The sequence below is a fragment of the Myodes glareolus genome, chromosome 24, assembly GCF_982192425.1.
Source record: "Myodes glareolus chromosome 24, mMyoGla1.1, whole genome shotgun sequence".
Classification (NCBI taxonomy): Eukaryota; Metazoa; Chordata; class Mammalia; order Rodentia; family Cricetidae; genus Myodes; species Myodes glareolus.
In genome coordinates this window covers 35,566,716-35,581,885 of record NC_142049.1, presented here as the reverse complement: position 1 = coordinate 35,581,885, position 15,170 = coordinate 35,566,716, and the positions used below count along the sequence as shown (strand labels likewise).

General features: G+C 45.8%; 1 protein-coding gene across 2 annotated transcripts in view; it reads right to left on the bottom strand.

Annotated features, from left to right (window-relative positions):
• Atp10a (ATPase phospholipid transporting 10A (putative)) overlaps positions 1-15,170 on the bottom strand; it is a 163,498-nt gene that overhangs the window by 79,383 nt on the left and 68,945 nt on the right. For both annotated transcript variants that reach the window (XM_048434731.3, XM_048434730.3), the window contains exon 2: positions 7,625-7,829. In XM_048434731.3, the coding sequence (XP_048290688.3) occupies positions 7,625-7,829 (205 nt within the window). The remainder of the gene's footprint in view (positions 1-7,624; positions 7,830-15,170) is intronic.

Here is a 15,170-nt window from a genome sequence, read left to right as displayed (position 1 = left end):
AGGGGGTACAGTGGGCACTGCTAGAGAGTGAAGGGATTCTCCCACTTTCCAAGAAGATGCCAAGTGGAGACTGTAAGTATCCCCTAAATGTTACCAGCTTGGTCTCCTGCCTTGTGCCACTGGCACCTGATGTAATCTTGAAGACTCTGGGCCAATGGGAAGAAGCGAGGTCAATGAGAAACAGTAGGACTACCAATCCCTTCCTATCCCTTCTTCCTTAATGGCCGCAGGTGAAGGATTTTTCTCAGTGTGCATTTCCATCACATCTGCTGAACCACCAGGTCATGGGCTAACACCTCCCAGACTATCATGAAAAGAAGCAAGTTTGTTTCATTCATTTGTTGTCTCTAGCACTTGTTTCAGTGAAAGGAAAGGAGCCCAGGCTAGCCTCAGATTCACTATGTAGCTGAGGATGACTTTGAACTCCAGATTCTCTTCCCCAGACGCCACAAAGTGGGGGACCTCCTGGGACAGACAGTCTGATTTTAACCTCAGAATCTGACCCTGCATAACCCTTTCCAGCTTTCCACATAAAATGACAATAGTCCGCAGTCCGCAGGGTCTCCCTGAGCCAAGGCAAAGACAGACTTCAGCGTCTGTCCTGGAGAATTTCCTGCCTGGTGGCCAAGGCTTCTCATGCTTGATAAAGGCCGGATGAGCAAACCAACCAACTATTTGAGGTTTTGTCCAAAACAAACCTAGATCTGTAGGCCTTTGAAGTTGACCTAAGTTAGCCCTTCCCACACAAATAAAAGGCTTACTTTCAGCCCATGGCAGGTGCCACTGATGAAAGTCTAGGTGAATCAGAATTATGTGTTCTTTAAACTTGAAGACAAAGTTTAAATTAGACATTTTTGCTTAGTAGAATCTTTGGGGTGGGAGGCTCATTGGGTTACTGACTGTTGATCTCAGGGCTCCATACGTGCTAATTACCCACTAGCAAAAGAGGGGGAGAAGACAGAGGAGTGAGGAAGGGAGGGACAAGAGAGAGACAAAGACCCAGACAGAATATCTTTAAATAGTTCTGGGCAAGTTTCTGAGCGAAGGGCCTTTGCCTTGGTGTCCCTCGGTCACTGATCTTTGGAACCCGGGGGAGGGCACTTCTTATCACAGTGACGCCCACACTCCTCGGCAGAGGGCATTCTGACATGTACACTGAAGGCTGCTTTCCTGGAGCTGCCAGGCTAGAGAAGTCTGGTTTTGTTCCCAGTCTCAGCATAGTTAAGACTCTCAAGAGGGTCTTAAGTCGCTTTTCAGCACAAGTCACCCACTAGCGTAAATAAAGAGAAAGGCTCCAAAGGGCTGGAGAGATGACTCAGCGGTTAAGAGCATTGCCTGCACTTCCAAAGGTTCTGAGTTCAATTCCCGGCAACCACAAGGTGGCTCACCACCATCTGTAATGAGGTCTGGTGCCCTCTTCTGGTCTGCAGACAGAATATTGTATTCATAATAAGTAAATAAATAAATATTAAAAAAAAGAAAGGACATTTTAAAAAAGAGAGAGAGAGAGAAAGGCTCCGAATTTATCAAATTCTCACTACTAAATCCAGTTCTGTTCTCAGAAATCACGGTGGTCCCATCCACACTGCAGTAGGTGGGAGTGTTGGTGCGAGTGTTTCCTGAAGTCCGTTTCATAGCTTGTAAGGTCTCGTTTACACCCCCATCATCAGGAAAGGCAAATACGTCCCTGCATCTCATTGCCACCATCTCCCCTACCTATGGATGGGCGAGACTCCAAGATGCACTGTCACCAACATGGAGACTGAAACAAAGCTTTCCTTTTGGGAGCTGCATGCAAAATAAACAGGATCATGTGGCCAAACTCTGAGGGAGGCTTTTCGAACTCAGAAACAGAATGGCTTAACCAAAAAGCAGTGAGCTTCTCTCTGCTATGCTCTGTGGACACGGGGAAGTTTCGGCCTTTTGGGTACTCTGCTCACAAAACCACTGGAAGACAAATGACACCAGGCCAGAGCCTTCAACAAGGAACAGCGTGTTCCTCCGTCCACTCTGTAGTGGATGGACAATCCGGGCACAGTGACCTAAGGCATGTACTCACAGCCATGTCAAAGACAAGACTGGAGGTACCATTCCTCAGAACGTTGTCTGAGAAGTCCACCATTTCTAGAACACAATGTTATCAGTGCAGAACATTCTGGAAGTTAAATTCTGTAAGCCGAAGCAGGAAAGTCACAGGATGGATCCACCTAAGCTACACGGCAAGATCTTGTCTCTGAAAAGGTAACTGATACAAAATACAAAATAATTCAAAACTGTCTGTCAATGAAGCAAGGTATTAATTGTGCAATGCACTCATATTTGAACAACCTTATGTACACACATACTTGTGTTTACATACACAAAAAAAAACATATGCCTCACACCCATTTGTGAATGGAAGCTAAGTATCAACAGGGACAGGTCCACTCAAGAAAAACCATCAGAGCACATTCCTTCAGTAAATCAAGCAACAAAGAAACCACACATGGAGGGGTCTTCTTCCTCAGAGCCCCAGCCTCTGGCCTGCCCTGGGGAAGGCTGGCCAGCCCTTCTCCTCCACCACCAACTGAAACTCCAGAGCCCACCTAGAATCTCATGACTACTTCTGCTGTCTTGTTTATACATACCACGTACCACTTCAGTCTTCCTCCTGGGTCACTTATTTACAGAGCTGATACTGATGAATGCGGTTTTGAGGCCTAACAGATGCTCAATCAATATCTGGTGAATCAATCAAAATTTGCAAAGGGGAGTGTTGTTTATCCGTTGAGATGTTTAGACAATGCCTGATTCTGCAGAGCTAGCCATGCAAATGTTACAGGGGAGGTAGATCTTCTTCCCTGGACCGTGGTGGAACAGGTACAGCTTCAGACCAGACCTGCAGGTCTGTGTGAACATAGACAAAACCGGGATGCTTTAGACCCTCCCTGACAGTTCAGACAGAACCCTTTGCTCCAGCTCCACCTGGACTAGCAGTTTGGAAGACGGGAGGCAGAACAACCACCTTTGCCTTATCTATTTCACCCTGGTAAAGCACAATGAGATAATAATTATCTCATAGGATTCATTGTTTAAAGTATATAATTTTTAAAATACCGTTTACTGTACTTCAATTGTAACGGCATATCAAGGTTTGGCACCTAAGAGAGCAGAAGAAATGTGACTCACAACTATGAATGCGATGTTTAGCCCTGGGATTCCTTCCTTCCAACTTCAAGTTGTAAACCAAATCTTTCTTTTTAAGTCAAAAACCACAAGTTTCATTTGACAAAGGCCTGATGGTGGAACCATCCCCCCATGATGGATCTTCATCCTTACGTCAGGTCAGGGTGGGTTTTGCTCCTCACCTCCTGCCTGTCTAAAGCTCGTCAACCATGTACAGTTTTATCCAATACTCTTTAGTATATAAACACATTTCCATCACTCAGGGAGTGTGTAGGTCTGTGTGACTGTCTCAGAGAATAAGTATCCCAACCTTCATCCTTGCCTTCAGATTAGGTGCAAGCCCCTCTTTCTGGAAGCATCCCTTGACAGCTGAGGATAGGCACTTTCCAACCTCAGGGCCCCAACAGGAGCATCAGCCTGGCCATGAGTTTGTCCTGTTACCTTAAATGACTAGGCCTGACAGTGTCTCCAAACACACGAACACTTCATCCAAGATGTAGGAGAGGTGCTATCTTCTATCTTGTCAGTAGAGGGCGATGATGGAAGGTGGAGGAGTGTGATGTGTGCGTGCGTGTGTGTGTGTGTGTGTGTGTGTGTGTGTGTGTGTGTGTGTTCACTATTCAGCCCACTCCAAGTTTCTCCAGAACTTAACCACACTTTTCTCATGGTTCAGAGTTTCAGAGTAACGAAAAGTAAAACCATTGCAGGCTTTGTCTCACGCTAGGCTGCTTCCCCCTAGAACCTCACCTGGCCTCTCCTCCTCAAAGGCTAGGCCTAGAAGGACTAGAACTGTCTAGAAGGTTTCTATGTATCTTGATTAGGGCCCACTGCAGCTGCTAACACTGTCTACCTGAGCAATACATAGACCACAGCCATCTACAGTGCCCAATGATCGGGGCAACCCTGGTACCCGGAAAATGCCCAAGCCTAGCAATTCTCAGTGACCCTCTGTGGTAGACTTCCAGCCAACTCCAAAATTACAGCTCCTCAGTAGTCCCCCTCCCCTAACTATGGCAATCCCCCTGCAGAAGGCGGTGTCTACCCCTCAGACTATACTGCCTAATCTCACATTAGTTCACGTCTGTGCTGGAGGTGCAGCTCCAAGGCAGAACCTCTGACCTGTGAGCGGGGTACCCTGTGCTCCATTACGAGCACATAAAAATACTTGATGGATTTTCCCTGACGTGATCATGTATGATTTATCTCCTTACTGGACTCCAGTGACATAGTCATCCCCTATCGTGTGTTATTCTTAAAGAAATACAAGTATAAAAACCGCTTCTAATTTAAGTTTTCCTGCACTCTATGCCTTCCAATTGACCATCGACCAAACTGGCAAAACATTGCTCTAAATCTTACATGAATCAGGATGCAGACCACGGTCCACTCTTGTCTTTCTAATACTTAATAGGGGGAAAACCCCACTTAAATGAGAATTTACATTGTAATGCTGCCATGGCAGGTTTGATTTGTCAGTTCTTAGGTATTTAAAAGCCAGAGATTTGTAGCTTTTTACTTTCCATATGGAAAATAAATACGAAATTTCAGAATTATAGTATCTAAGAAGTAATTCTAAAACTGAAAAAATACATCAGTGAGAATCAAAATATGAATACAACTTGACAAATTTTGTTATCAAAGAACCTGCTACTATAGAGTCAAAGTTATTAGTTGTCAATCTGACCCAATTTCACTAAATTATGATTCATTTCTATTTGCTTCCTCAGGTCTCCCAAGAGCAATGGTTCTCAACCTTTATAACGCTGCGACCCCTTAATACAGTTCCTCATATTGTGGTGACCCCACCTCCCAAACATAAAACTATTTTTGTTGCTACTTCATCACTGTAATTTTACTACTGTGATGAATTCTAAGTATTTTTGGAGATCGAGATTTGCCCCGGGGTCCTAAGTCACACATTGAGAGCCACTGCCCTCGAGGGTGATAGAGAACAAACACTTATAATTGTTAGTTTCCCAGCGGTGGCAAGACATCTGACAGAAAGCCGTACGAGGGCCTTTGTCGCACTTCTTCATGGCGCTCATGATGGCACACATGTGAAGCAGCGGGTCATGCGGTACCCACAGTCAGCATGATGGATGCCTATAGTCTATTGACTTTCCCCTTTCCACTCAGTTCAGAACCCCAGGCCATGGGATGGATTGTCCACAGTTAAGGTGGGTCCCCCATGTTGACGAACCACATAATCCCTCACAGACATCCCCAGCGATTTGTTGCCATAGTGATTCTAAATCCCATCATGGTAACAACATCAGCCATCACACCATCTTTGAATCTTAAGCATCGTTAAGAAACTTAAACACCTGATTTATTTATACAAAGCATGATGGCGCTATGAAGCATCACAGTTGCTTTCGAGATATGAGGAAGGTTAGGTGAGTTCAGAAGTTAAGGAGTAAACCACATGAAATGAATGGATTCTTGGGAATCAGCTACGGAGTCAGTCTTGTGATGATCCTTCCCACCGTGACACACGCGGACACTCTACCTCAGTTCTGCATATTATCACATTTCCCTCAACCTCACACAGCTCACTGAGGTCTGCCTCAACCTCTACACACTGTGGTACTTCAATGCTGGCCTTTGGGTCTCACCTTTCTGCCTCCTATTAGACCTTGAGAACTGGAAGGGGACCTGGGTCCCTAGCAGCTATCAATGCTTCAGTATTAATCCCACACACACACACACACACACACACACACATTTACTTGTTCTGGGAACACAGTGGACCAGGTGGGGAAACCTGGATATAAGGCCGACTCACTGCCAAGACTTACTTAAAACACTACTCTGCATGTAAACACATACAACTACTGAAGTCAGGAAAACATAATCATCAGGCAAGGCCAGGAATTGCATGGAGCCCCTAACAAACAATCTGTGGCTTTCCTGGCCCGGGATGAGAATACTCCATTTAAACCAACAAATGTATGTGTGTATGTGTGTGTGAGTGAGTGTGTGTGTGTGTGTATATACATTTATATATATATATTTATGTTTATGTTATATGTTTATACATATATATTAAGTTTTTATGTCTTGTTCTGTTTCTAACAGTGTCTTTTTACATAGCATACCTGGGCTTTGAGCTTTTTATTTTGTGCCTCAGTTTCCAGAACAGCTCGGAGAATAAGCATGCATCACTACATAGAAGTGATTTTTAAGCTTTAAGTCTATGGTCCCACAAAAGATATTTGGTAGAAAATCGGGGGAGGGCTGCTTTTTGCTGTGGTTTGATTTTTGTTTTTTGGTTTATTTGTTTTCCTTCTAATCAAAGATAAATGAGGAAATTCCGATAGAAACAAGAAAGAGCAGAACAGTAAGGCCAAGGCTTGAAAGAAAGTGGAGTCCATGGAGGCAGCGGTCTCCAAACTGCGTGTCACATGTCCCAGCATTAAGCTTCCTTTATGGCCTTCTGCAGTTGTAAAGAGGCATCTCTGCCAGTGATGGTGAGTGAAGGGAATTGCATGACAAGGTAAGAGCAGGAGGCAGGGCTCCTGGCTCCCCAGAGACCCCAACCAAGGAATCATGTCATCTGCAATGCCTGCAATACTTTCATGTAGATCCACACACTAGCAATTGCTAAAACCAGCCCCATGGGCCCTAATTCTAAGTCCCCAAGGAACTCTGTCGGGAAGTGGGTAGGATGAACCGAGGTGGCAGGAGAATTCCGCAAGGACAGCCTCCCTCAAATGCAGGGACTCACTTCCTTGGGTCATTTTGCATAGCATTCTCAGTGAATGCAATGGCCAGACCTGAAGGAGTGACTCAGACAAGCAATGCAGGAGAGAGGCGGTAGGGTCAGGAGGAGGCTCCCCCACTTCCTCTCAGACATTTCCTGATGTCTGAGGACTTCCTGGTGTCTTGTTATTTCACCTGTTGTTAGCACTGAACATCTCTTCGCAGACTTAGAAAGCGAACCGTTTTTTAAGAACACTTGTGGGAAAGTCTCTTGGGGACTCTGCATTTCCTGGCCCGTTTGTGGGTAAAACTTTCCTTCTTACTCTTCGTTCAACCCCACTCTTAGTTGTTGCTTCACACATCTGAGGGAGAACTCAACTTTGGAAGCCCTGAGGCTGAACCGGGAGAGTCTCTGGAAGAGATAATGTTCCCAGCCTACACGGAAACAGGCTATGACCCCACTGTGCTGCTATTTGGTGACCTAGCATAATGACTCAGTAAATGCTAACTGTTTCAGAATGTTCACTTACAGTTCTTCAAAGACTAAATACCATTCAGAGAAACTCATTAAGTGTCTAGCAGATATCACAGTCAGAAAGAGTCCCATGCTCGGGAGGGGGAGCGGGCTGACCGTGGGTTTAGACAGGAGGCTGCCAGTCCCTCAGTTTCTGTCTGTGAGGAAACCGGCCCAGCACAATGACGGAGGCTTGCAGGGGAGACAGAACCCGGTGGGACTCCGGGAATGGGGATCACTTACCAGCTCCGAGAAGCCACGGACCACTTGCCGCCGCTTCAGGTTGGTCTCTCCATCTAGGTTAGCAGTCTCGATGTGGCACAGCCCGTCAGGGTCACTGGATGACAGCAGCAGAATGTCCGCGGGTATGATCTCATTGCAGCGAAGGTGGACAAAGTCGCCCACTCGGATTTCTTTCCAGTATCGATTCACATACTTCTTCTCTTCCCTAGTGAGAAGATTAACATGGATTAACACGCTTGGCCAGATCCAGCCACGCTGAATTTGGCTGATGAGTATTTAAGGGTCCATTCAAAGTTTCATTTCGACTTTTTCACAATAAAAAGATATCTTCAAAAACATAATTAAGGCTATACATGCACATGGCCAGAATAGACGGAACCATGGGGACAGAATATGGATTCAAGGCTAATGAGACTGGAAGATAGGGAAATGAAAACTGACTGCTTAATAAGCCAGGGGGGCTGTTTCTAGGCTGACAAAACGTTCAGGAGTTAGATAATGGTGTGGGCACTCAACACTGTGGATACCATCAATGCCAATGGCTTCACCGCTTGAAGCAGAGTTAAAATGACCACTCCCAGACCCGTGCCCCCAAAGAACAGAAAGCAAGAATTCAAACAAATCATCTATGTCCATTAGGTATAACATCAGCCACGATATGGAACCAACCCTTCCTTCCGCTGATGGACAAGCAGGCAAATACAGTGCACACGTGGTGGAATATTTCCCGGCACTTAAGGAAGAATGCTAGAACACAGAAGAAGCCTGAAGGTCTAGATGTAAGAGAAGATTCACACACAGACTCTGTGGTGCCTCCACCTCTGAGGGACCTAGCAGACATGTACAGAGGAAAAGATAGTTACCAAAGGCTGGAGGAGGAAAAGCAAAACAAAACAAAAAAATTTCTTCATGGATACAGTTTCTACGTGGTGGTGGTGGTGGTAAAGTTTTGGAAAGAGTTATGGTGTTGGAACTGTATGGTAACACTAACGGTACCAAACTATATACTTAAAATAGTTACAATGGCAAGTTTGGGTGTGTGCCACATTTTTTATTTCACAAATGTAACTTAAATGTAACTGTAATCTTTATATTTATTTACCTGAAATAAAAAAAAGAACACAATTTGAAAACTGCAAACCTGGTGAAGCCAGAATTGCACTGCAGCTGTCCGGCAAGACTCGCGGTGTTGAGAAGAGCTGGCCCCAGAGCTCCTGCAGGGCCGGGAAATGATCGCTAAGCAATCGTGTCAGTCACTGTGCCGCATGCCATTGCTGGGTCTGGAAAATGGTTGTGAGGCCAGATCCATCCTCCCTAGCCTAATCAAGATGAAGCCCATGAAACAAGCCATAATCCCCAACCTCATCAGCCTTCAGAACCTGCTGGTTAGGTCATTCACATGACCACTGGATAAAGCAGTCCACTAATCCGACACAGAAGCTGCTGTTAACAATGCCTTGGAGGTGGTTTTGGTCATTCGGTGGTAAGCATAGAGTGTGGAGAGCTGGCCGTGAAGACTTTCAACTGTCTTAGCTTCCACACGGGACTGGAGAAAAGCCACAGCAACTTCATGGGCTGCCACCTGCCACCAGTGCCAGCTTCTGCTTCTTCCCTGCTTCCTTTCCCTTTCTCTGTCCTCTCATCTGTCTGTCTGTCTGCCTGGGTCTCTGTCTCTTGCCCAGGCTGGCCCCCAACCTCTGGAGTCCAAGGACTTCCTTCAGAAACCCAAGCAGCTGGAAGTTCAGGGCCATACCACCACCCCCGACTCCGCCTCCATTGTAAGCCTCTATTTTCGTGTGTTTTACCAGTTCAGGCTCCACCAAATCAAATGCGTACAAAGCACAGCATGGGCCATTATAAAATAAGGTTGAAATGCAGCTTCTATCCTTGAATATTTGCGCTAAGAGAGAGAGAGAGAGAGAGACAATTGCAATCAAGCCCACATAGTTGACCACACACCCCACACAGCAAAATATGCTTCCCTCTAGGTCCCCTGTAATGATCATGTAGACCTATTATTTTTAGCCCAGGAAGCGATTTGGCATGCTGCTAACTCCAAGATCCCCCTCCCAACTCCCAGGGGTGGGCAACTCTGAGAGAAGGCACGGAAGTGATGCTCTATCACCTATCTTGCTTGCTAATTGCCAGTCTGATTGCTTCCAAATGTGGAGAAATACGACCTTGTTAGCAAACAGATTAACTATGTTAAGTACATTTACAATTCTTTTTCCAAAGGCCCGATCCTGAGTTTATATGATTAGAAGCATTTTTAGTTTTTCTTCTTCATCAACACCATTTCCGAGTTTCTACAGAAAGTACAAAGAAATTTAAAGAGCCAGTCCTTTTGAAAGACATTTTACACCAAAGAAAATGGCAGTGAATGTCCTCAGGTGCATGGGTAAGGTTTTGATCCAATGGGACCCCCAGATCGGGTGGTCTTGAGATCCATTCCAGGACAGCGATGACAGAAGACAGAGAGGCTCGGTGGCACACTCTTTTGTGGGTTTGTACACAGTATTGAAACTCAGAATGCTTAGCGTCGCCTCCCCATTAGAGGTTACTTTTACTTAGAGCGGTAACAGAGAGGGCCATGTGCATACTGAAGGAGATTCCCCAACAGAGCTACATAACAAGGGCACCATGAAGGAGCCACAGGACAGGCTGTCAGCAAGAACAGCAGCCCCTTTTCAGGATGCCTAGAAGAATAAAGACTCAGGAAAAGGCCCTGCAGCCACAGGAATTCTTGTCTTGGACAGACTCTGAGAAACCCAACATTGGAAACCGACAGTACACAGGACACCATATTGATGCCATAGACCAGGGATCCCTCATATAATGCAAGTTATATTCCTTTCATGTTTATCAGTCTTTCTTTTGGGGCGGGGGGGGTGGTGGGCGCAGTTTAGAGACAGGGTTTCTCTGTAACTTTGCAGCCCGTCCTGGAACTTGATCTGTAGACCATGCTGGTCTCGAACTCACGAGATTCACCTGTCTCTGCCTCCCTAATGTTGGGATTAAAGTCATACACCACCAGCACCTGGCTCATTCTTTTTTTAATATCATAAGCTGAATTGTGTTCCACCAAATTTTTATGTTGAAGTCCTAACCCATACTACCTCAGATTACATTTGGAGATAAGGTATTTCTATCTAGAGGGAACTGAATGACAGGGATGTGGTGAGTTGCTATTTATGTCTGAGCTGCGTCACTATAACAAGCGAAGAGGGAGCAAAGATGTCCACACAAGACAATATGGTTGGATGGCCATTGACCGATCAAGGACATATGCCTCCTGAGTGCGTGGCAGCCCACATAGGTTAATAAAGCACATTAGTATTTCAACAAGGTCAGCTCAATGCCAGACCTCTGCAACAGCAAGCTAAATGCACACCATCACGTAATGTCATATAGCTACTGCAGCGCCATGGTGTGTAATGCATAATTTCAGGTCTGCAGCGATGCTGCCACAAGCAAAACTGCTGTCCTGCAAGCTGCATTTAGCACACAAGAGACAACCATGTATGGGATGGTAAGTAATGACGTCACTGGTCTGTATGTTTTCTCCACCACATCTTATATGTTTCTATGTCCTTTCCCTCATGTTGGAGAACCAAGCCCACGGCTGCTTTACAGCTGAGCTAACCCCCCAACCTCTCTGTGATCATCTTAAAGTACACATCTGCTTATAAATAATGTCTACTCTACAACTGGTTCCTTTGGCAGCAGCTTCACACACCCATGGTTCCTATGCCTCTTGACTGCTTCAAGATACCATGGGGAGTGACCAGTCTAAGTCTACATAATGATGTGCAGGTCACTACAAGGGTCCCACATGAACAAGATGTCCTGATGATGCCTGTGTGGGAAACATCCCCACGATTAGTCATTCCGTGACTCCCTTCCTCAGGACCTTGAATCTTCCGTCTCTGGTTAGGAAAAGCTCACAGGCCGAATTGCCAGAAAAGGGTGAGCAGAAGAAGCAGGTTGGGTGGGGCAGCACACTGTGCGATTTATCCGCATGTTTGTGCTCTATGGCTCCATCTCAGGGCTCCGGGAAAGCACTACAGAGAAGGCAGAAATAAATCCACTGATGCACTTAGGACAGAAACACTCTTCTTGAGGCTTTGGCCAGGTGACCTACTTAGGTCTGCCTCCGCATTCCTCACATTTTTGTGCTCAGTGCTCAACCATTTTCCTCCGCAGCAAACATCCCAGGGGTCATGGTACTCCATCTCTACAGATGTCTTTAATCTAGTCTACCCAGAGAACACTATTCTTTCTAGGAACCAGGGCCACCTGAGAGGCCTGGGTTATGCTTTCTAACCCTGTGCTGTCGCTCAGTGGTAAAGAATGTGTCAAGCAGGCATGAGGTCCTGGGTTTGATCCTATCCCACAAAGGATAACAGAAGAAAATTAAATAACTCATGAGGGTTTGCAGCAACCATAGTCCGCAACATAGCAGACAAGCTCATAGCAATTTTAGAAGTGACAATGTTTTTGGTTTTTTTAAGAATAAAAGAATATAGCACATTGAATTCTTTTTAAAGACAGTTGCTACCCCTTTGTGGCAGCAGATTCCAAAATGACACCGGTACACAGGACCATGCAATGGCTTCTGTGGATGGGTTGGAGTCAGTCACACTCATGGAAGCCAGGTTACCAATCTTTGTATTATAAGCCGACGCATAGGACAACTTCCAACGGGAGGCGGGCCTAGACATATCAGTATTCTGAATCCATGTTTACTACCAAAGACGAGAATGCATACAAGGGCAAAGAAGCGGTCACATGGTCAGGACCTGAGGGTGCAGCTCTCACCAGTCAGCATGATAACCGAATACCTTCGACTGTCTTAATCAGTTTTTTTGTTGCAGTGAGTGAATACCATAGACTGGATGATAAACAAACCACAAAGGTTTATCCAGCTCATAGTTGTGGAAAGTAGGAGATTCTAGTCCAATGGGCAGTGTAGGAATTTACAAACATACAAGGCAGCACAGGGTAACAGGGGAGAGGGAAAGGGATCCAAGGACTAGAGCCAAACTTGGCCTCTGTGACAGAGATGGTTTGGAGATAGCCCAGAAGCTCCTTAATCTGTGGAGAGAATTCAGTGTCCAACCTCCTAGTCACTTACAATGAGGATTAAATTTCCTTGTAAGTTTTGTGGGATCATTGGAATTCCAGCCCAGACAAACTCAATGGGAAGAGGTGGACAAGAATATCTTTTCCTAAATACAGAAGCCCTGTAACTTTCTATGTAAGGAGAGCTCATACTTTCTGCCTGGCAAAACTCAGAGAGGAGGCGCCAGCTAATCCCTTCAGGCTGTAGAAAGTGTGAGATCATGTTTATGGAGTGTTCAGGAGCTTATATGTGTGACATTTATAACACGGTCATAAAAAAACACACATGTCATCTCTAATTCCTACACCAAAGGTCCTCTTGCTCTCCCTCTCCTCCCTTTCCCTTCTCTTCCTCCTGTGTTTTTTCTCTTTCTTCTCCCCTCTTCTCTCTCCCTGGCAGCCCCATAGTCTATATAAACCAAGCAGCAAATAAGAAATGTCGCCAGCTCTTAGTTTTATAATATCTATGCCTGAAAAAGATCTACCTTATGAAAAGGGAGTGTGGTCCACCAGAGGGTAAAATGGCACCCAAGCCAAAGGCCTTGACAGTGTACACCCTTGGAGTGTGAGCTGGCATAGGGTCACTCACCACAAATCATGGGCACTCCAGAGGAGGTTAACCAGCTCCTCCCTTAGCTGAGTTCTCAGATCAAGATTAATGAAGGGCCTAACCTAAGTCCACCAAGCCAAGAAGAGTTTCAGAGAGGGCTTAAGGAAAAATAATGGATGTGATTCTTGAGACTCATCCACTGCCAGTGACCGGAGAGGCCATAGATACTAGAGGATAACCTACTGATACTTTTCTAGACCAATATCATTTCTGACTATTCTAAATACTTAACATTATACCTATGGATAAATCACTCCAAATCAAAGAAGCTTTTTCTAGCAACACATGGGGACCATCACAGAGACGCACAACTCATCAAATAACAGAGAGCAAGTAACTGTGGGGTGGTTGGCCCCAAATGATAGATCTGCAAGGTAGATCCTTATCCTTATACATAAGGTTCAGGGGACACTGGAGAAGGGAAGCTGGGAGTCTGTAAGCCGGAGGACCAAGACACCTGCTGCAAAGCAGCGGCTTCTAGACACAACAAGAAAGCTGCACCATTGCAGCTCAACTATATGGACTCCTAAACAAGACCAGCATAATGACTATACCAGCAGACATGCCAGTGAAGTCAGAGAAAGTCGTACAAGGCGCCATCTGTAGATAAAGGGCTATAGGCAATTGGTGACATCTGAGAGAGGAAGAATCACCCAGTTTCTTCGGTGGTCAGCTCTCTGATAGGCTACTCAGTCTCAAATGGTCATTCCTAAGTACATGTGCAGAGGAGCAACCCTAGATGGCTCAGCAGCGGTTTTGGTGGTGGTGTTGTCGTTGGGTTTTCTTGTTTTGGGCGTGTGTGTGTGTGTGTGTGTGTGCGCGCGCGCGCGCACGCGCGCGCGCGTGTGTATATGTAACAATAATGAAGAGGAGGCCATGAATTTGAGGGGGCACAGGAGGAGTTGGAGGAAGGGATAGGGGGTGGAAACGAAGTAAATGTTGTACTCATGTATGAAATTCTAAAGAAAAGTTAATAAGAAAAATAAAAACAAAAATAAGAAACTCTAAGAAAAAGAGAGAGACGGTTCATGTCCATTGCCAACAGGACTGGGCTTCGAGTTACCTAGGAGACACACCGATGGACGTCTGTGGGGAGTTTCTAGAGACGTTTAACTGAGGTGGGATGACCCTCCTGTAGTGTGGCTGGCAGAGGTGAGCCTTGAGTACAGGGTTAGAGAGTCTTAAGAGGACAGACAACCCCAGACTACAGCGATGAAAGGCCAAAGGCAGGTTCACACTGAGGCCAGGGTTGTGGGCAGCTAGGAGGCATTACACCATCCAATGAAGTCCAAAGGGTGAAGAATAAGCCCACATTTGGAAGGTGAGCATAGAGTTCTATGGTACCCACCCATGGTCCGTGGGCACTGAGAGCAAGAGAGTGCTGTGCATTCTGCCCGGAAACAGTGCCGAGGGAACGCAGACGGGAAACAGTCCTGGAATGTGTGCGTGGAATTGCCACATCCTCTTGCTTTTGGAAACTGTAATTCCCAGCGACTCGCCCATGGACACAGAGGGTCATCTCTGCAAACATTCCCGGCATGCATTCCTCTCCCTGGAGACTTACTCAGCACTCAAACGCATCAGACTGTTTAGTCTCCCAAAAGGCACAACTATTCTTCAGAAACGGCCCTCTGTGTGAGGACTCTGTCTACTCTGGTGATCAGTGCTTTCATTTGTGCTGTATAGCCAACACCAGCTAGTCTAGACAGTGTATATTGTAGTCTCTCCCAGAACTGAGACTCCATCATCTTAGTACTAGCAAGATTTACAGCTAAAAAGTGAACACAGCTCCCTGCCTACCATGTGGGAGCCGAC